Source organism: Vipera ursinii (assembly GCF_947247035.1).
Source record: "Vipera ursinii genome assembly, chromosome: 13".
Classification (NCBI taxonomy): Eukaryota; Metazoa; Chordata; class Lepidosauria; order Squamata; family Viperidae; genus Vipera; species Vipera ursinii.
Window position 1 is genome coordinate 1128510 of NC_139526.1, and position 22919 is coordinate 1151428.

The window sequence follows — 22919 nt, forward strand, 5'->3', positions numbered from 1 at the left end:
AATGATTGCCCTTCTCAACATGGAGATGCAAATCTCCCTCTCTACGTAATTTAATTCTGTCATTTTCTCCTGCATCCCTCTTCCATTAACAGCCATTTTGCTGTGCATTTCTTGGCCTTGAAATCGGGGAGTGAGGTTTATTTTTTGGCTGCATCTCTTTCCAGAGAAACTCAAACTTGCGCACTGGCTCTCCCAGGGCTGGGGGGGGTCAGCCTGGCCACTCACGTCTTCTGTTCCTCTTGAATACGGGAGTGGACAACAGGAGGCCAAAGAAGGCCAACCAGAGCCCCAGAGGTCTCCAAGAGAGGCCACTGCTGTCCATCAGCTGTGCCAGCCATTCACTGTCATGATGCCACTCTATCCCAAGCAGAACCCAATATGGAAGCCAAGGAGAAGGGCCCCCCTCCTCCCATCCTCTCCCCAGGCCCCGCCATTACCACTTGCCTTCTACTCAGGAGGCCATGTCTTCCAGTAAGTGCATGTAGCTTCCCCAACGGCACCTCCTGAAGTCGGTGAGTCATTGCCAGTCACCAGAGCTGCACATTTACTGTACCGGAAAAGGAAGTGGGGAAGGTGGCGTCGGGGGGGGGGGGGAAGCATCCAAGCCAGCTCACCTTGAAAGGCACACGCGGCCTCTGCAAATACCAGCTGGCATCCCAGGACTGCTCAGAACAACTGCCTGCCCTCAGCTAAGCAGCACTGGGGTCACTTGGAAGGTGGGGGCCACGGTTGCTATGTTCGGGTGCATTAAGGGGGGCTTTGTGTGGAGGTAATGTCCCCTGTTCTGTGCTACTTGCAGACAGCCTACCTGCAACTAGCCTCTCTCTGTGGCTAGCATGGAGCTGGCCAGAAATGTCCTCTACATAGCCATCCATCCGCCATAGGTCATGGGTCCAACAGAGGCAACAGGGTGTCCTTCCTATCTAGCACTGAAAGCGCAGCAAGGCCCCTCGCAACATTCATCAGGGGACCTTGAGTGATCTTCAGCAATAGATTAAATGCAGGAATGGATCGCTTATGCTCTGCAGAATTATGCGTCCAGTGTTTGTTTTAGGCAGCAAGGTCTTCAGTAAGTTCTGTGTTCTTGTTTCAGAGACTGAGTTTCTATAATTGCCTACTCTCCAAGTAGCAGAAAAATGAATGCAACCCTAAATGTTAACCCTGCTGGGAAGCAGCCAGAGTTTAGCTCTCTCCCACCGCAGCTGGGAAGATCCGTGGCTGCAAAGCTGTTGATGGAAAGGCCACAGTGTGCCCTGCGAGCATGTTTCTTACAGCAAAGCCTTTTCTCAGAAGTAGCTGGGGATTTCCGCTTCTGCGGGGGATTCAGCACTAGCGGCCAACACACTGTGAGACCCAGCATGAAGCACAGAGTGGGCCTCCTCTGCTGCAGACAATCCCTTCAGCCAAGGGTTTTTGTGGCTGACCACAGGCTTATTTATGAGATTGAATGAGTCACAGCTGAGATGGGTTCATATCTCCTCCTGTGAAATACCAATGTTCCAGGGAGAGGGAAAGGACATTTTCCTGGCCATTTGGGCCCAGGCTCTAGGATATGCAGCACGGCTGTACATAGTACACTAATTCCAGGCATTATTGGTCCTGGTAGCTGGGGCTTCTAGCCCACATTTACTGTTATTTCGTTTATTGATTATTAAATTTATATGCTGCCTATCTCACTGTACAAAGTGGCTCTGGGTAGCCTGCACTACAGTGCAACTAGAAATATAAAAACATTACAATTAACAGGAATTAGTTAAAGCTATGAAAGAAGTGGACAAGTGGTAGGAAGGTGGGATCTTTTCTCTGAAGGTTGGTTTAGTTGCCTGCAACTGCACGTGGCCATCAGGGGTTGATGGGTAAGCAGAGTTGCAGATGGCCACAGGCAGGCTGATGTAAATACTTCCCACATCCCAACAGCGCATTGTGCAAAGGTGCGCATCCTGTCTGCTGATTGGTTGATCCGACTTCCTGTTCTGTGATTTGCCGTTTGAGGGCCCCCTAGTTAGAATGCTAATTTGCAGAAATACAAATGGAGCACAGAATAACAGTTGGAAGGGTCCTTGGAGGTCTTCTAGTCCAACTTCCTGCTCAAGCAGGAAACTCTATATCATTTCAGACAAATGGCTATCCAATCTCTTCTTAAAAACCTCCAGTTCCAGAACGCTATTTTATACCAGTGCATTTGGTTTTTCTTGCCTAAGGGTAGAATCTTACTTTTCGCATCATTGAATTATATTTTGTTAGAGAGAGAACCCAGAGTTTGTCTGGCGAGATCTTTCTGGATCCTGAGCCTGTCTTCTGAGGTGCTGGCTATTCCCGCCAGCTTGGTGTCGTCCGCAAATTTGATGAATTCCCTTTCTATCCCCTCATCTAGACCTTCGATAAAGATGCTGAAGAGTCCTTGGTGTAAGACAGAGCCTACACCTTTGCCACTGTCCCCCAATGACAGACGCAGACGCTCCCTGACGTGCAAGCTGGAGAATCTGCTCAACCCTTTGCCAGCCCCCTCCAGCGTAAAGCGCCCCTATCAGGACCAATCGGCCTGATTTTGAGGCTCTTCCGGAAGGCCAAGAGGGTGGGGGCAGATCCTCCAAAGGGGGGGGGGGTATGGCAGAAAAGGACCTTCTTCCAGAGCCTGCCAGTCAGGAGTCCTTGCTTGATGGGGTCCACAGCATGCCCTTTCTGCCGGAGCGAATGGGCCAGGCCAACCCCATTGCGTCAAGAGGGCTCTTTGGCTAACCTGGCTCCATGCCAGGTACAGGTGGTCTTTGACTCAGGAGCACTTAGCTACCATTCAGCTATAAAAGACCCCCAAAAGCAACGTATGACCCAGATTCAAAATTCCATGGTCTGAGTGCCTTTTCCAGTCACATGACTGCATTTTAGACCCTCAGCAACCGGACTGCATTTATGGCCATGCAATAACGTGTTCTGCAATAACGTGGGCACAATTTTTGAGGTTTTTATCGGGAACTGGCATTTACTTCTAGTTTCCAGAGAAAAATGCCCCATAGTGAACAAGGGGTTCATTAAATGATCACTGTGCTTGTCTAATGACCAACACAAACAAGGTCATAAAATTGGGTGTGAACATTTGCTGACCTGCTTGATGACCATCATGACCAGGGCTTTTTTTTCATAGAATGCTCAGAACAGCGTTCCGGCACCTTTTTTTGCAAAAAAAAAAAGCTCCCTCTATTGGCTTTCGAAAGCCTATTACAAGAGTAGGCAATCTTGTCTCTTTTATGACTCACGGACTTCAACTCTCAGAAATCCTGAGCCAGCCACGCTGAGGGGAAAGAGAGAGGTTTCCAAGCTGAGCCATGTTGGCTCAGGAATTCTGGGAGTTGAAGTCCTTGAGTCATAAAAGAGCCAAGGTTGCTTACCCCTGCACTAGAGGAGGACATTAAAATTATTTAGAAGGTTACTTCTTTAGGAACTAAACTTTTAGAATCTAAAACAGCTAATTCAAAAAAGCCATCAGGACAGAACCTCACATTTTTCATCTGCTTCTGTCTTTTGGAAGGTAAAATTAGGTAACAAATTAATCTATTTCCTATGTTAACACCTCTGCAATGAAATCAATAAAGGTAACAGGAAAGAAATGAGAAACATTTTTCTCAATGTAATATGTCTAATTTAGTTGATGCTAGGAAAAAAATAGTATCTTTTGTACATACTCTTGAAAACTATTTTGAATCTATGACCATCTATTACAACTAAACCACTTTAAATCAAACAATTCTTAAGAATGAAATATTCTTAATTTGGACTTTTCTTTTACTGTTTGGACTGTTGTGTGTTTTGAAAAATAGATTACTTAGAATCTAGTTATGTTAAACTTCAGTCTTTAAATAATTAACCTAGTATATACATAACAATATACAATGTTTTCCATGGTGAGCTTAACATCAATAACATTTATTAAAAAGGCTAAAATAATTTCTGGTGGTATTATCTGTACATTAACATTTTGTTTAGTCACAATCTTTCACTTTTCACATTCTGGACAAGCATTGGTCATGTAACCTTGCAAAAGATGTTACATATGTGCATAAGCATAGTCAGTAGCATATGCCTTTTTAAAAATATCAAACATGCAAAGAAACAAAAGTAAGTCCAAAATATCTGTATTGCATCCAGAAATGCCAACTTTGCAACCAATATTTCTCATCCATAACTATGGCACCCTACGGATACCTGCATACATGCAAATGCTTCTCTGGGATCAGTAACGCAGCAGGGATTGCTTTTTCCTTCCAGTAACAGATTGCTGGGAAATACCAAATATGGCCTTGAGAATTCCAACGTTTGTTACAAATTTTTCTGGATGTGGTTGGAAAGAGGCCTAGAAATGCCAGCACAAATACATCACACTTGCTGAACGTGCACACGCAACTAATTACAATCTTCAATTATATGTGATATATCTAAAATGAGATGGGCTGTCTCAACTGCAACTTGCAAACCATTCCGTTTTGTGGCAAAACAACCCAGGACAAGCTGATCAGCAGAGCCTAGAGAGGACTCATTAACACAATTTTTGGGAAGGAAAGAAAAAGAAGGACAGTTTAACATCTTCCAGTTGATGTTACGTAATGTAACATCTTCTGGGAGTTGAAGTCCATGAGTCATAAAAGAGGCAAGGTTGCTTACCCTGGGCCTATTGGCTTTCAAAAGCCAATAGGAATTGCTGCTTAGCGCGCCAAAAAACCTGGCCAGCAAATGTTGCACAGGCAAGTTGTCTGCAGCAAAGGCAGGAAATTTGCACCTCCCCCTCCCTGCTGCACAACTACACCATCTCAACTAGGTAAGTAAGATATTATTTGCAAATAGGATGGCAATAAACAATTTAGGCTGCATTTACATCAGAGCTTTTCAACCTTTTCAGAAATTGTACTACTTTTAGGACATGACAATATTCAAGTACCACCAGTGCTTAACAAGGTGTCAAAAACTTGCCTAAAAAAGGGGCTTCCAGTAGCGCTGCCATGCCGAATGGCAGCGTTCTGAAGCCACCCGATCTTGGGATGGGTGTCAAACTCAATTTCATTGAGGGCCGCATCAGCATTGTGGTTGCCCTCAGGGGGCCGGGTGGGTGTGGCCAGGGTGGGCGTGGCCTACTGGGTGGGCGTGGCCAGAGTGCGTATGGCCTACTGGGTGGGCGTGGCCAGCTCTACATCATTCGCATCAAGGGTGCCTATGGGGACCTGGGCAGGAGTGGGACAGATCTGAGGGTCTCTGGGCCAGGGCTAAGGCAGTGGGGGCCGTTCCCTCACTGTTTCCAGGATGGCTTCGCGGGCCACATGAAACCACTTCGCGGGCCAGATCCGGCCCCCGGGCCTTGTGTTTGACATGTCTGCGTTAGAGCGCCTGGAGGCAGCAAAAATCAGCTGTCCCGTGGCGCTGAAGTCTCTCCCTCGGGAGAAGAGGGAGAGGCGAGCTTGTTTGGGTAGAGGTAGAGCTCCTCTGTGATTCCCCCAACGTGTTTGGAGGCTAATGGAGTGAGCCTCCTCGGAGCCCAGGCTTTCTCCGCTCTCAGGACGTTTTCACTCCAAAATGAGTGGAACCAGACGAAGATGAAGTCACCATATCACAATATAAAAACATGGAGTTTGCATTGCGTATCAGAGGCCTTAAAGAGAATCCTAAAGAAGACTTGGAATGGGAAGTAGCACAAGCAGTGGCTCCTGTTTTGAAATGTGAACCTGAAGAATCACTTAAAGAAATGGATAAGACATTTAGGGTTAATTCCTGGATTGCTAGACAGAAAAATTTACCTAGAGATGTAGTGATTTACTTTTCCAGGAGATCAACCAGAAATTCTATTATCCAGGCTTTTTATCAGGAAAGATTTCAAATTGCAGGCCAAGATATTATAATTTTAAAGGAGATACCTCCAAAAATTCTTAGAAAAAGGAAAGATTTCGCTTTTCTGTCCGATGAGCTTAAGAAGCAACAAATTCAGTTTATTTATTTATTTATTTTAATTCCATTTATTTAGTTTAGATGGGAAATACCCAATGGAATTGTGGTGAATTATGCAGGGACGAGGTACAGATTGGATACAATTTTAAAAGCAAAAGATTTTTATACTAAGGTCCTTAAAGCAGGCTCGCCACCGTTTCCTCGAGTCAAAAGAACAGAAGTAAGACAAGAAGACAAACAATTGAGTGAAGGGGCAATGTCATTGCCTCTTGAGGAGATACGGCAGGCGGAGATTATGGAGCAGAGTTTGGCATTAAAGGAGGACCCAAAAGAACAGAGGATGACTACGGCTGCATACAAGCGTATGGAAAAAGAGCAAAAACAGAAGCCTGTATCTGGTCTAACTACGCAAGATGCGGCTGTTTCAGAGCCTGTGGGAGGAGCACGTCCGAAGAGAGCAACAGGTGATCTTCAGGCTATGTTCCAAAGGCTCATGGTCACCAGAGATGGTGAAGTTCCTGACATGGAATGTTAATGGCTTAAATTCACCACAGAAAAGAAAGAAAATATTTTATTATCTGAAACAACATAAAAATGACATTGTTTGTTTACAAGAGACACATATTGCATTAAAAGACCAAAAGTATCTGATTAATTCCCGATTGGAAACACATTTTGCATCTTTTGCTCTGGACAAGAAGGCTGGAGTGGTCATTTATTTAAGAAAAGACTTTTCGGCTAGATTAATTGAATCGGATAAACAAGGGAGATATGTTAGTATTGAATTAATGTTACAAGGAAAGAAAGTTCTTCTTATTGGATTATATGCTCCAAATCAACAACAGCAAAAATTCTTTAAATTTTTACATCAGAGACTAATTGAATTGGATTACAAATCTGTTATTATGATGGGGGACTGGAATGGAGTTTTGGTCCGATCTGAAGACAAGAAGGGATCCTTCAAAAACTTTTCTAATTCGAAATTGCCCAAAGCTTTTTTTGATTTGAAGGAGGATCTGGAATTAAGAGATGTATGGCGGGAAAGGAATATGAAAGACAGAGATTTTACTTTTTTCGGATAGACATAAATCTTTCTCTAGGATTGACTTTATTTTAATTACTACCGATCTTTTTTCTAGGGTTAAGAACGTTAAGATTTTTCCTAGGACATTGTCGGATCGTAGTCCTGTTTGGTTGGAGTTTTTTGCTGAAAATGGTAGTAGAAGATCCTGGAGACTGAATGAAAATTTATTTACAAATGAGGTGTTCTTGCAGAAATGTAGAGAACATGTGAAAGAATTTTTTGTTATAAATATGCATAAAGGTACATCGATGGGAATGGTTTGGGACGCCAGTAAAGCTTATATGAGAGGGGTCTGCCACAGTGTCAGTCATTCTGGCCCATATGGGTAAGCATGGGCATAATGGTTCACAGGAACCCACACTTGATTCAGGAAGGACAGCTTCTTGGGATCCCCATGAAATGTGGGCTTGATTGTGGGTGGATCTACAGGTTGCTGCCCCCAGTAAGCTTGCGGTATGCCTGGCCTCTGGCATTGGGGGTTGCTGAAGGTCCCATCCTTGCAAACCCCTTGGTTGGTGTCCTGGACTGGCAGGGCGTCGGTAACGGTCAGGGCCGGCAGGGTGTCGGTAATGGTCAGGGCTGGCATGGCATTGATAATGGTAAGGGCTCTGCCAGCGCACTGGGCTTGAAGTTAAAGCTGGTTTAGGCAGCAGGGAGGCAGCATGAGCCATCGCTATGGGACTGGGGCTTCACCGTGGTAGTGGACGGTCTTGGGGACACCTGTTCTCTCGCCCACTGGAGGTCACCTGGTGGATAATCGGCTCCACTTCCCCCATCTTGAGCCAATCAAACTTCTCTCTCAAGTGTGGATGGCTGTCAGGTACCTCAATTCCCCTGATTCACGCCAAGCAGCCAACTACTTTGCCTTTCCTAGCACCGGCGAGCGAGATCTCTGGGACAAGATCAATGGGAACTCAGCTTCCGCAGCCTTAATGATATTTCTCTATTGCAGGGCAGCATCCGATGGCCAAGTCCCTCTGAGGGTCAGTGCTCCTTCTTGCTGCACCAACCTCTCTGGTGGGATCTCCCAGGCTTTTGGTCTCAGTCCAGCTGCAGGGGCTGCACTCTCTGCTGGGCTGTGGCCTGCATTCCATTTGCCACCGTCTTGCCGAGGCTAGCGGCCGATTCTTCTCCATCTTGATTGTTCTGTTTCCCGTAGAGATGTGAATGCTGATTCCTCTTGAAACAGCCAGAATAAACTCAAATGAAATGGAAATAAACAAATTACTTTATTTCTCATGCATCCAATGTCAATAACTCACGGTTACAGCAATGGTCCATCTGGAATGCAAGATTGTAATTTTATCCATCTCATTAGGTAAAAAAATGATGAACTTTCCATCCTGTGCAAAGTTACATGTCAAAGATGGAGCTTGATATTCCCAGCCAGATGACAGGATTCATCCAGAGAGATCATACAAAGCAGGAAGTCCTGTCATAAACTATGAAAGCTCCATTCACTTAACTAGAAAGCATGGTATTCACTATACAGCTAGACTACAATTCCCATAAGGCATCTTGAGGAAATAACGTTTAACCCTGTAAATGCTACATGTTTTTACATACAATGCTGCTAAAAAGGCTGTATTAACCCTATAAATGCTGAATATACTAACACAGTTCTTACTTCCTAAACTAGATATAAAATGGAGCAGCTGAATGTATACATTGCAGCACATTGACGTCTTCCCTGAGTCTTTGTGGTCCTCCCAAAAGTTTAGGTAGGTGATCAGGGCTCAGGACCCCGTGTTTTAAAATGAATTGGAGTCTTGGTTTAATGTCATGGTTCAGATAGATGAGACCAGTAAAAACAGAACTCCAAGGCAAAAGGTTTCCTTAAAGAACATATTTATTGGCTAGAAAGTATCGGCACAATCAAAAGTGAAACCAAGACTGACGTTCCCTCCCAAAGGTTACAAAGTTGAACTTCCCACTAATATATCATAAATCACATTCCCCAATAAACTACTTTGGCGGGCTTTCTATTGGAAAGGTCAGCCCAGCAAAACCCAAGCAGCTACGATCTTGGTTCCCACAGGACAATTTATTGTTTTGCCTAACCTTAAAGGCACACATCCCCCCTCCCAACTGTGGCAACTGAAAACAAAGTTGCAGTGTTGACAACTGCTTTATAAATCCTTAGTAAGACCACACCTGGAATACTGCATCCAGTTTTGGTCCCCACATTACAAAAAAGATGTTGAGACTTTGGAAAAAGTGCAAAGAAGGGCAACTAAGTTGATTAAAAGCCTGGAGACTAAAACATATGAAGAACATTTGCAGGATTTGGTTTGGCTAGTCTAGAGAAAAGAAGAAATAGGGGGGACATGATAGCAGGATTCCAGTATTTGAAGGGCTGCCACAAAGAAGAGGAGAGGGTCAACTTATTTTCCAAAGCACAAGAAGGCAAGACAAGAAACAATGGATGGAAACTAACCAAGGAGAGAAGCAATTATAACTAAGGAAAAGCTTCCTAACAGCGAGGACAATTAACCAATGGAACAACTTGCCTTCAGAAGTTGAGGGTGCTCCAACACTGGAGGTTTTTAAGAAGAGACTGGACAGCCACCTGTCCAAAATGGTATAGGATCTCCTGCTTGAGCAGGGGGTTGGACTAGAACAGACATGTCAAACACAAGGCCCGGGGGCCGGATGCGGCCCGCGAAGTGGTTTCATGCAGCCCGCGAAGCCATCCTGGAAACAGTGAGGCAACGGCCCCCACTGCCTTGGCCCTGGCCCAGAGACCCTCCTTCTGCCAGAGACCATCAGATCTGTCCCACTCCTGCCCAGGCCCCCATAGGCACTCTTGATGCGAACGATGTAGAGCTGGCCACGCCCACCCAGCAGGCCACACCCACCCAGCCCCCTGAGGGCAACCGCAATGCTGATGTGGCCCTCAATGAAATTGAGTTTGACACCCCTGGACTAGAAGACCTCCAAGGTCCCTTCCAGCTGTTCTGATTGAAATCCCTCTACCAAACCACCTGGTTTTGACCTGCCTTGCTCTGTCTGGACAAAATAACGTGTTTTACTGGAAGAGGTGTCTCTGCCCTGTATTAGTAAGGATGGAAAGATTCCCCTCGTTGTGATTGTGGACTGTCATGCAAACTATTACACTTTTTGTGCAAGATTGCCTACAACATGTATTCTCTGGTTCCCTAGAAGATCTGCACGAAGCAATGCCAGAGGCCACTGCCTGAAGAGCTGAATCCAGTTATAACGCCATTGCCCTACACACACACACACACACACACACACACAAACATCGTGTGCATATGTTTACTTCTCTTCTGTCATGTTCTCAGCATATGTTAAATAATAACAATAATGGTTGGAAGACTACTTGCATACATTTATGCTGATTCTATGGCAAGGCTGTGGCCTCCAGATGGTGCTCAGTTGCAGCCCTCATTGGAGAACAGAACAGTCTGACTGGGACAGTGCTGGAATGAGCAAGGATGGGAGTTGCATCCTTCAGGGGTTCTTCGCGGCTCTCACCTTTAGAGGGATGCAACTGGATAGTTCTGTCTCTACCCTGGCTGAGTGCTTGCAACATGGGACCTGCGTTCTCCCCATGTGCAACAGCGAGACTGGTCACTGACTCTTGGCCAAGCCATCTACCATCAGTACCAATTCTGGCTTGCCAAGAGGCCCACCAAGTCCTGTTCCCCAAGCATCTCGTGTGACAACTCACTTTGCCTACTAGAGTGGTCCTGCATGAGCCATCAATCTTTCTGCTGCCCCTCCCCCCAATATGTTGGGAATTCCCAAAAATGTGAGCCAAGTTGAGGAGGGGCATGAGCCATGCATTTCAACCATGGTGGAGTCAGAAAAAGGTAAGCAGGGCCCCAACTTGTACAATGGCAGGGCTGTAAACGGGTTGTTTATTTAGTTATTTATTAAATGTATATGCCATCAATCTCACTATCCAAGAGACACCCTTGCAGTTGGAAATGCAATAGAATCATATAAAAGCATTAAGAAGATATAGGAAAAGACTGAAAACTCAAAGCACGGACGCGGGATCTTCTCTCAGTCCACTACCCACCTCCAGCATGGGGGGCCCTAGTGGGGCCCCAAGCCAACCAGCAGAGCAGGTTTTGAGGCTCTTCTGGGAAGAGAGGCAGATGAGGATGGATCTCACCTTGAGAAGCACGATGTTCCAAAGAGTAGGGGCTGTGGCAGAAAAGGCCCTTCTCCTAGACCCTGCCAGCTGAAGTTCCTTGACTGATAGGGTCTGCAGCAAGCCCCGTCTGCTGGAGTGAATGGGGCACGCTAGTCCTGTTGGGGCGAGATGGTTCCTTTCACAACCTGGTCCCATGAAGGGCTTTAAAGATGCAAAACAGCATCTTGAACTGGAGGGAAACTGGGAACCAGTGCAGCCAGCTGTGGGACAGGGTAATCAGAGAGAGAGAGAGGGGGGGAAGAGAGTGTCCCCTCCACTAGTTAGGTAGGTCTGGAAGACTTTTAAAGGCCTCATGGCTCTGCCGTGCATGTGCGTTTGTGTGGCTTCCCTGGCCCCTGGACAGTAGGTAGAGAAGGGGAAGACCTGAACTGCGCTGCACTCCTCATACCAAGCATAACAGATCCGGAAGGCCCCAGAGCTTTCTTGCATCCCTCCAGGCAAGACCCCATGGGGAGGTGGCCTTCCTTCTTTCCAGGGCGACCCTCCTCGCTCCAGCCTGCCCTCCCCTCCCAGCCGTGGCCTCTCCAACTGCAGGAAGAGCAAGGAAGGCCAACCGGAGGGATGGAGGTCCTGGAGGGCAAGTGGGGCGGGGCGGGCAAGCTGCCCACAGCAGCCACTTTCTAGAGGAAGGGGCATAACCCAGGCCCTCTTCTGTAGCCATGGCTCTAGGAAGACCTGAAATTGGGAAGGGGCACAAGCTGGGACAGATGCAGAACACCCCATGATGTAGACTGCCTGATCCACCACGCACATTCCCTGTTGACAGTCCACAGAAAGCTGCAAATTGTGAAGCGAGGAAATGGGTTTCCAGCAGTGAGCTTAATCTGCTTTTATCTGAAAAGGTGTCATGTCTGTTTCGCTCCGAGTTTAAGCACAATCTCCCTTTTTTCTTTTTTTCAGGTTCTTCATGAGTTCCCTGCCCCTAAGAAGCCTCTCTTGAATGCTTGGAGGAAAGGCTTCTACAGGGGCTCCACACACAACTCTGGGGAAGTGAGGCTGCTCTGGAGGGCACAGCTGAAGGCCCGGTAGCCGGAGAAGAAAGCCGCCTTCGGACCAGGCAGGCTCACGCCAGAGGCCTGCAGAGCAGAAGCTCCCAAGGCCACGCTCTGCTCTGGAGGGAAAAGCCACGTTTCTGGGACGGCCGCTCCATAAAGAGAGAAAGCATTTTGGCCTGCTGGGAAGCCTCCAGAAGTGTCTGGCAGTGGCAGAAGACCGGGACTGGTGCTACCCCAGGCTTGCTGGCTTTGGCCTTCTTGGGCAACACAAGGCCACTGACTCCAAGATGGGCCGAAGCCGCTCCCTGGCTGAGCCTCCAGGCTGCTGAAGGACTTGTAGCCTGGAGCCGAGGGGGCGGCAGGGCTGATCTCTGCCTGAGGGAGGGCAGTGCAGGAGGGATCCGGCAGCGAGCTCTCCGGCCCAGGCGGCCAGTCGGCTTGTCCTTCGGGAGTGGCTAGGCCTTGCCCCGATAAAGACAGCTGCAGCCCAGAGCCCTCGGGCACCACCTGGCAGCCTTGGTAAGTAGGCTGGGAGAAACCCTCCAGGCAGCCGGGCTTCTCTGGAGTGATGCAGCTTTGGGGGGAGGTTGCCGGGACCCCCAGATCCCCTGTGCTCAGGACGCCCTGCAGAAGGTCCCTGAAGAGACCGGCCACCGCCTCTTCATGTGGGACGTGCTCCGTCTCTTCCTCTGCCTCTTCCAGGCTGCCCGGTTTCACATCTCCAGCGCTGCAGCCTGTGGTTAGAGACCCTTCGCTCAAGAAGACTTCTTCGGGGACTAAAAAGGGCTCCTGGTTCACACTTAGAGGCGGATGAGGGAGATCAGCACCACCTTTGCTTGGAAACTGCCTGCAGTTTGCACGTCAGGAAGGAAAGACAGGAGGATCAGTGTATGGCCAAGAGCATGAGGGGAGGCCCCTGCGCTTGTTTGCCTTCCCCCTCCTGCGGCCTGGCGGCTCATCGGCCTCCCCCCCCCCGCCACAGACTCCCCCTCAGCTTGGATGACGCAGCCAGGGACAGCTCTAGAGTAGCAGACCCCGCCCTGCCCTTCCTCAGAGGCCAGAGCAGCTGCTCTCCGCTCCACCTACCGTCTGCGGGAGTCCCAGGGAGCCGTCTCCATCTTGCCAAAGACCCAGAACTGAAAGAAGCAGGAAGACGCTTGAGGGTGCTTGTCTGGAGGGTGCCTTCCCCCCCCCGCAAAAAGGAGCCGCCCTGGGGAAGCCTACCAATTTTCCCGCCATTATATCCTCTGCCATTTTGCTCTTGCGGGGACTTGGGATCGTGTCCCACCACTTCTTCTTCGCCCTGCAAAGCAAGAAAAGAACTCACTGCATTGTCTGAAGTGGCCCTCAGCAAGCCTCACAAGAGCAGACAAGAGCCAGGCAGGACAGGCACTGCCCGCGCTGGATGCCCCAGACGCCTGAGGCTTTAAGACCCCCGCACAGGGGAGTGGTCTTAGGCACCATTTGAATGGTCGCAATACTGCGTGCTTCCCCTCCTCTCCTTCAGATTGATTCCAGCGGGGGGTGGGAGGAAACTGAGGCTGAGCTCTTTGGGAAACCACTCAGGGCTTGATCTCTCTTGACTTCCAGCTAACATCTCCAGGAGGCTGCTGAGCGAGGTGGCTGATACAAACAAAATCCTTTATGGCTCAGGGCCTGGTTACCTGCGTATCTCCAGGTATGTCTGCCCACCTTGCTAGATCCAGCCAAGCACCTGGTCCCGTTGTTAAAATTGTATCACCTTGTGAGACATGCCTGTTCTAGAGCTGGCTGTGTCCATGGGGCAGAATCCCACGCCCCGATATTTCCTCCCCTCCAGTCTGGGGTTACTTAGGAACGCTCTGCAAAGCCGGCTCTTTCAAAAGGCCACTCCTCATCCCATCCTGGAGAGCGAGGGGGACTCTCTTCCCCGGTTTTTGCACTTTCCTTCTATAATGTAGCAATATTTATTTTCTGTTTACTGTTTGCTACTTGTTTATTGATTTAAATGTTGCAGGGGACTGAGCGTCACCTGAATGCCGGAGGCGGCTTATAAAACGAGCAAACGAATAAACGAAACCTACCACAGGAAACAGAGGTAGCAGAAGAGAATGAGGCTGATGATCATCATGCACAGCAAAAAGATGGACGTCGAGGATTTATTTTCAGAGTTGCGCTCAAAGTCTGCAAAAGGAGGAAAGGATGGAGATCAGCACGAACTTGGGACCGCTCAAGTGGCTGAGCTGGAAAAAATTTGGGCTGAGGCTCTGCGCTGCCAAATGCTTTGGGCTGAGCATAAAGGTATGTTTGGCTGAAGGAGGAGCAGGAGTGGGTGAGAAGCACTACCAGCTCTCTCACTTGCCTGACTCTCCCCAGACATGCCATGCCATGGCAACCCCCCACCCCCACCCCCTGTAACCATTTTGTCCTCTTGACCTGGGGCCAATCTCAAAGGGCGTCCTGGCATCAGCTGATTCCACAGCAAAGCCTGCCGGGTCGGTCACATGAGTGTTGCAAAAATACAGTAAATGAGGGGAGTCTTAACCCTAGCATTAGTTAAACTGCCAAGCAAGGTTTTCCCAGGAAATTCCTGGCTTGTCTTGCTGACAACTTTCTTTGGGATGGAGAAGGCCCAGAAGGATTACTTATCCTTGACTGGATGCTGATGGACAGAGAAGACTTGACACTGATTGGCACAACCAAGTTGCCGCAGAACAACTGAAGGAGTGATTGAAGAAGTTCTCAACATCATCTTCTCCTGGACCCACCCCATTAGGAAGACAACCTTGGACTTCAAAAAAACAGATTTTGGTGAACTCAGAGCAAATACCAGCAGGATCCTGCAGCAGGAGGAACTAATGGGAAAAGGACTCTTAAGATGGGTGGAGGCTCCCAAAAAAGCATATTATTATTATTTATTATTTATTAAATTTGTATACCGCCCTTCTCCCGAAGGACTCAGGGCGGTTAACAGGGCATTAAAAGCATAACTGCAAACATGAGGGAAAATGGAGGACAATTTGAGACAAGGGAGCTTCACAGATAGTTGAAAACAAACATACATAGTTGAAAACAAACATCGGAGTCCTAGCGGACAATCACTTCAATATGAGCCAGCAGTGTGCTGCAGCTGCCGAGAAAGCCAACACAGTGCTAGGCTGCATTAACAGAGGGATAGAATCAAGATCAAATGAAGTACTAATACCACTTTACAATGCTTTGGTAAGGCCACACCTGGAATACTGCATCCAGTTTTGGTCACCATGATGTAAAAAAGATGTCGAGACTCTAGAAAGGGTACAGAGAAGAGCAAGAAAGATGATCGGGGGACTGGAGGCTAAAACATATAGGGAACGGTTGCTGGAATTGGGTATGTGTAGTTTAATGAAGAGAAGGGTGAGGGGTGACATGATAGCAGTGTTCCAATATCTCAGGGGCCGCCACAAAGAAGAGGGAGCCAAGCTATTCTCCAAAGCACCTGAAAGCAGGACAAGAAGCAACAGATGGAAACTAGTCAAGGAGAGAAGCAACCTAGAACTAAGGAGAAACTTCCTGACAGTTAGAACAATTAACCAGTGGAACAACCTGCCTCCAGAGGCGGTGAAGGCTCCAACACTGGAGGTTTTTAAGAAGAGACTGGACAGCCATTTGCCTGAAATGGTATAGGGTTTCCTGCCTGAGCAGGGGGTTGGACTAGATGACCTCCAAGGTCCCTTCCAACATTATTATTATTATTATTATTATTATTATTATTATTATTATTATTATTATTATTATTATCAATGATAACATGGGCAAAGAAATTTGGATATAACATAAGAATTAGAAAAATAACGAAACTTGTGGGAAAAATTATAAATTGACAATTGCAGCTTCTTATAAAGAAAATTTATATAAAATGTTTTATAGATGGCACTTGCCACCAGCAAGATTGGCAAAAACATTAAAAAATATGTCACATAGATGTTGGAAATGTAAACATGTCAGGTACTTATTATCATGTATGGTGGATATGTGTTGAAGCAAAGAGATACTGGAAAAAAATACATACTTGGCTAGAAAATATGTTGGGAAAACATGTAGATTTTAAACCTGAACTTTTTTTTATTATGTATTATGCCAGAAAAGATTGATTAAACAAAGTATATGTTTGATTTTACATGTGATAACAGCGGCAAGAATCATATTTGCACAATATTGGAAAAAGGAAAAATTACCATCAGAGGAAGAAATAATTAAAAAAATATTAGAATGTGCAGAAATTGACAGACTTACTATGAGGTTGAAAGAAAAAGAAGAAACAGAATACTATCAGACTCGTTTTATCAATGGCTGGAGAAAAGAATAAAGGATTAAATTTGTATTAGTGAATGATAAAGTCAGACAACACGTTGTTGAATAAGTACTATTGAATTGTATGGGAAAAAATAATAAAATTTTTACAAAAAAAAAGATTGGTGATATTAGATAAGACTTGTACTTGGAGAGCATAAAGGTTTTGACAGAATATCTGGAGGGGGGAAACAAAATGGATGCTGCATACTCAACTAAAAGTGGTAAGAAAACATACCCTACACCTCCATTTGAAGCCCCCACCCAGGCTAATCAAGGATTTGCAGGAGTGATGCCTCAAGAAAAAAAAATACTTTTCAGAAGGAAGTATATTCTATGCTACAACTAATTGACCAGACAATTGTTGCACATGAAGAAGACACAGAAAGAAACCATGATGAGATTAAAAACAATCTAGCTGACATAAATGAGCAAATCTCTAAATTAAATCTACAACTAGAAAATTCCCAGATAACGACTACAAAGTATGAACAAATAACCCTGAAATTAGAAGCAGAGGAAATTGACCCAAAGATGGAAGAGATAAAAGAAGGGAAATATAAACTACCATATACAAATAAAACACTGCAAGACTTAGCTACAATAATGAAAGTGGAAAAGGCACATTACCCCTTAGCTCAGCAAAATATACTGGATGACAAGGAAGAAGATCTTAAAAAATGGACTATAGAGCTGCTAAGGGAAATGTCAGAACTTGGGAGACAAAAAATGAAAAGAGAAGCTGAGGGAGAATGAAAGTGGGAGTTGCTTAAGGAATATAAATGGAATTCCCCCTCAAAATTATCCCACCCAAATTGTCTTCCTCATTCCAAGCAATTTTCACAAAAATAGAAGGAAAGTTTTTGGTGATTTAATTGCCTTGGCCTGGAAAGCTCTTTGGGAAAGAAAGAAAGAAAGAAAGAAAGAAAGAAAGAAAGAAAGAAAGAAAGAAAGAAAGAAAGAAAGAAAGAAAGAAAGAAAGAAAGAAAGAAAGAAAGAGTTAGATTTAAACAACAGAACATTTGATCTACCAGAGGGGGCATAATATGATTAAATATCTGATTGAATATTATTAAAAGAACATATAACCCTTAGATACAATTAGACTTTTACAATAAAAGATATGATTTAGAATTAGAATAGCACGTTTTTTTTCTTTTTTGATGTGGGAAATAGGAAAATAAGAGGATGGCTGGTATGAATGAAATTCTTAGCTATATAAATGTAATTAATCTTGAGAAACTCATAACTGACAGATATTCCGAATATGGATGGGAAATCAAACTTAAATAAGAGCCTGAAAATCAGGATAATGATTTAACAAAGAGATTTTAATTGCAAACAATTGAAATATATATTGGCTAGAAAAGAGGTTATGAATTGATATTATTGTTATTTGTATAATATTAGAAAAATATGATGAGGATGTTTGTATTTGACTTTGTATGCACCAACAGTAGCAAGAACTGTAATCGTATAATGTGGGTGAAATGAAAACAAATTGGGGAAGATAGGAGAAAAAGGCTATGTTTAGAGGCAGCTTTGCAGGACTGGTGATCTCTACATAGTCTCCTTTCCTTCCTTTGTCCCGTCGTTTCTTAGGGACAGCATTTTATGTCTTCGCCAAATCGCTGTCTTCTATTACTTGTGTGTTTCTAGACCTGGCTGGCTACTGATGTAGCAGTGCAAATTCCAAAGAACTAACATTGTTTTTTAAAAAGTATTATACTGCTTCCCTTAGCAAAATGTGGTTGTTTCTGCCTTATTACTAACCGAACATGCTTAAACGTTTAGTAATTAATTACTTCTTCTTAGGCTATAATTCCTCCGTTTCTGGTTATATACTGTAGACAAGAACTGCATTTTTTACAATACAATTAAACCAATAGATTAAGTCCAATCCCTTTCCCTGAAGAAATCCAATAAATTAGGGGGAAATTAATCATCTTGAATAGGAACTACCTGACTCCCCTACAAGGAAAAAGTTGTTAATTAACCTTGGAAAAATTCTTTGCTGTACAGGAATTATACACTGTAGAAAAATCTCTTTAATTTCGCTCCTAGCTAATTGCGGTATTACAACATCTACTTAGAAATACAAACAGTGCTTAGCTGTAAATATTTAGAGATTTTCCCCTCAGAAGCCACTGCTGAAGTGTCGATAATGGGTGCACAATTCAGAATAGTTGTAAGGCAGCAAACAATCCGGAAGACTCTCAACCAGAATGTTCTACGCTTGTTCCGCCCTGGGGACCTGAGAGGCAGCTTCCCCGGAGCAGAAGTGGCCTTGAGCACACTCACCATTCAACCATTCACAAGTAGCACTCCACTCGCTCCACCTTTCCCCCCAGAGGTTCAACCCATAGCGGACGCTCGCTTTGTAGGTGGAGTGTGGACGGAGCTTGTCTGCAAAGATGATGTGATGGGATGAGTCCTCTGGAACAATGATTTTCTGGAAAGAGAAAAACACATGTCAGCACTCAAACACAGCAGCAGCAGCAGGTGAGGGAGATAACTTTGAGGGAATTAGGCAAGACCTGTTAGCTTGGCAAAGGGGGCTAAAACATTCCTTAAGTCTTGGGACGCGTTTGGAAGAAGCTGATCCACTGGGATGCAAGGGGGAGGGGAGGCTGAGCCCAATCAGACCAAAAGATGGTTGGTCAAAGCAGCTTTTGCTTTCCTCTGGAATTGATCCCCTGGGCTGATCCGTCTTAGGGGGCTCACACACGATGCATAGCCTGGACCTTGAAGTGGCCCCTTTCTATTTCTCCCAAATTCTAAGCAGGCCACGGAAAGGGCCACAAACACGGTAAGCTCTTTTGGGAGACCGCTGCTGAAGCTACGAGGCTTCGCCAGGGCCGGAAGGAGGGAGGGGCCTTCTAGGATCTGGCAGGTAACGGAGTTCAATGTGTGCCTTATTATTTTATACATCTATATCTTTTATGGATTTTTAACGTTCTCTTCGCTTTTAAAAATGTTCTGAAAAATTTCCCAGCCAGGCCTGCCTACCAATAGCAGGGCAATCCTTAGCCCATGCAGACATTTGAAGAACAATTTGACAACAGAAAAAGTTGCCAGAGGCCTCCTACCTTGAAATACCTGAGCTTTCTTTTCAAAGGATAGCCTGTCTCTGGCTGAAGGCTAGACTCCAGGTGCTGGGCGCTGACCTAATTTAGGAGCACGTGAACCCTCCCCTTGAGGTGTCGCCCAAGAAGAACAGGTCGCTTGTAAGCTCTTGCTGGCTCAGGATTACAGACAGTCCGGCTGTCCTCTTATGACTGCTGAGGGAGCAACTCAAAGTGGCACGACGTTCAGTTTCCAATTCTCTGTCAGATCTGCCGCCCTCATCCCTAGAAAGGGGGACCGAGGCTTGCTTACCTCTTCTGTATAGTTTTGGGGCCATATGGCAACCTCGTACTTGGCCGCAGAATGGTAAAGTGGGTTGGACGGACTGTAATCCCTCTCCCAGGTAAGGATGAAAATGCGGCTCTTCCTCCTCTCCACCCTCAGGTTGATGAGGGGCCTGGGCTTCACTGTGAGGGCGAAGAAGCAGAGGAGGACGCTGGGTTGGGGGGAGGCGAGACAAAAGGCATCTGGGGAGGGAAAACCCTGCAGGCGGGCAGGCAGTGGGTGGGGCAAGGAGGACACCTCAGACCTTCCCTTCATCTTCCCTCTTTCTTCCATTTTGGGGACTTTTATCCTAGTGTTGCAGGAAGCCCCACGGTGGCTCCTGCCCTCTCGGCCTTTTGATGCCCAGGTTCTACTTCCCACCCCCACCCCCCCTCCATTCAACTCGCCAGGCAGAAGAGGAAGGAGGCTTCCGATACCAACCATTAGGATATCACTACAGAATTCTTTGTCTGGGAAACAAACACAACTGCCATTCCGGAAGCAGAGTCGAGAGAGGAACTGAAGGGTATTCTCTACGAATGTACCCAGCCTTGAAAATGAACTCTCCCCACCTCCTTTTTCCTATCCAGCATCTCCATCATGCCAACAGATGCCCCCTTTGCCACCTGAAACCAAGGTTGCTGTGACCTAGGACAGCCCTAGGGTGGAAAGAGATGTTCAGGGAAAGCCAAGGGTATCTCACCGACGGACTCCATTTTCAAGCTCAGGTTGCTCCAGACCTTGGCATCGTTCTCCGACCTGGCCAGTGCTAAGTGATACGTGACCATTTTGAATTTCTTCCCCAGAATCTTGCAAATGCACAGGGAGGCGGCGCCTGGGTCCCACTCCTTTTCCAGAGGGCACTCCTGTAGCTTCCTGGAAAAAGGGCAAGAGAGTCCTTAGCGCACACAACCCTTTGTTCATTTCTGCACAGCCAAAGATGGTCTGCAAAGTGACAGATACCCTCACACTCTGTCCACGAAGGCAGCAGCAGCTCTGAAACTTGGGGGCCGGAGGGCAAGAAGGCGTGCTAGGCAGACCCACAAAAGAGACCAGGAGAGAAATTCTGCTCGAGACACGTTTCTCCCTCTTCACTTTTAGAAGCCAAGGATTTGTGCCTGACCAGCCTGGTGTTGCAGGTGTTACTGATGACAGCGATGTTGAGGCACAGCAGATTTTGCAGGTAGTAGCCTCACTGGGCTACTGAAGACAGCCCACCTGCCATCTCAGGACGACCTCCCCCAGTAGGGAGTGTGGGAAGCACAGCCTGAGAAAGTCCCCTTTCCCGAAGGGGGGGTGGGGGTGGTCAGCAACCTCTCCAGGTCTGCATTGTCCATGATGCCTGGGAAGATTTATTCTCAAGAAGGTAACAGTAACAATATAACGGAGCTAGAAGGGATCACCACACCCTCCTTACCAGATTCAACAAGCTGAGTTGCTCTAATTTATCCAAGGACTCTGTCCACTCTACTGATTTTTGTGACCAGAACCCATTCACGACTGCTGAATGAGACAGACTGTCTCTCTGGATGTCTCTCTGACTATAAAAGATCTTGCAAAGCCACCCCAGGAGTCATTCCCCTGTGTTAGCCATCCAGGCGCTCTCTGAAAGGGCTCCACTGGGTCAATGTGAAGGTGCCAGGGAGGGGGCTGTCTCTTCAGGGCTACCACAGTACCTTAAAATCCTACCAAAATGCTAATTTGGCTCTGCCAAATGGGAGAGCTAAAAATCTCATGAAGGAACTAAAATTCACCCAGAAGAAACAAGAATGACTTAACACCCTCTTGAGGACCTGTCAGCATCAATAGAAGAGAGTGATCCTGTCAATGACCCAAATCAACTCCTTGTGACAGTGTGAGCGTGGATGGAGGAAATTGCATAGCTACTCCAAGCTCTTTGATTGACCACTTGGTTCCCCAGTCCCTGCAACTATGAGAGTCTCTGCTTTATAACGGATCCCATACCTCCTACCCTTGAAGAGAGGACTGTTGTACCCGTCAACACAACACACAGCTTTGCTAATACTTACGTTGCAAAATTCGCCTGATAGAGTAGTTTAAACTCCGTGGTGCAGTTGGTGATGGCACCCACCTCCCAGCGACAAACCAGTTCAGTGGCAAAATCAGTGAGGCACCTTGGCTGGACATTCTTTGAAGACGTAACTAGGAAAGTACAAAAGAATAGTTACTTGAGGAAGCTGATATTCTCATGGTTCCGACAGACAGAGATGAATAAAGCAGAACTCCCAAGGCTTGAAAATTCCTCAAAGAATAAGTTTATTAGGTACAAAGTATCGGCACAGTAAAAAGTGAAACCAAGTCTGAATACACAAGTAACAATTGCCCAATTACAAAGTTTCATGTCCCACCCACAAAACTATGCAAGCAACTACATTCCCCAATATACTCATTTGGCTGGCTTTTTTATGCAACACCTAGTCCCTGGTCGCGGGAGCAGTAGATGACCTTGGTTCCCACGGGACAGAAAATTATTTTGACTAATGAAGCACTTGGGCAACCCCCCTCCCTCCATTCAATGTGGCAACCTAGAATGAGAAGAGAAAATGGCTCCAGCCATGCTCATTGTAGAGTTGGCAGTCGTCCCCTCTTAAAAAGAACGAGCCTGCTGTAGGGGAAACAAAAAGCATGTTAAATATTTCCTTGAGACTTGTGAGGATATTTGTCGTAAAAAAAAATTATTAACCGGTCTGCTTTCACATTTGTACATTTCAACCACGTAGTTTCTGGCAGTGGACAGCCTTTCCACTAAATGAGGTATTGTAACTTCCCCTTGTACAACCTAGAATCAACAATTCATTTTATTTCATAATGTGTTTCCCCTTCTACCACTACTGCTTCTTAAAGAGGATTCAGACACAGGTTTCAACAGACTACAATGGAACACAGGGTGGACTTTCCCCAAAGGCTGTGGAAGCTTTAACTCCATGGTAACCGGATTTATGATTTTGGTGATAGGAAAAGGACCCAGAAACTTTGGCCCCAATTTTTTACTGGGTAACCTCAA

The 22919-nt window shown here is 46.1% G+C and overlaps 1 protein-coding gene across 3 annotated transcripts in view; it reads right to left on the reverse strand.

The window, feature by feature from the left end:
* Positions 1–527: 527 nt before the first annotated feature.
* The window catches only part of IL4R (interleukin 4 receptor), a 34141-nt gene continuing 11749 nt past the window's right edge, over positions 528–22919 (reverse strand). Inside the window, exons 2-10 of one of the 3 annotated variants that reach the window (XR_014493712.1) lie at positions 21925–22057; positions 20598–20770; positions 19883–20037; positions 18806–18956; positions 14257–14356; positions 13418–13496; positions 13280–13329; positions 11157–13040; positions 528–547 (exon numbers count right to left, since the gene is read on the reverse strand). Coding sequence is in view for 1 of the 3 variants with exons in the window: in XM_083373095.1 (XP_083229221.1) it covers positions 12158–13040; positions 13280–13329; positions 13418–13496; positions 14257–14356; positions 18806–18956; positions 19883–20037; positions 20598–20770; positions 21925–22057 (1724 nt within the window). In the remaining 2 variants the exon portion in view is untranslated. Of the gene's footprint in view, positions 548–5620; positions 8212–8273; positions 13041–13279; positions 13330–13417; positions 13497–14256; positions 14357–18805; positions 18957–19882; positions 20038–20597; positions 20771–21924; positions 22058–22919 lie in introns of those variants that run through there. The other 2 variants (XR_014493713.1, XM_083373095.1) reach the window with 2 other exon arrangements.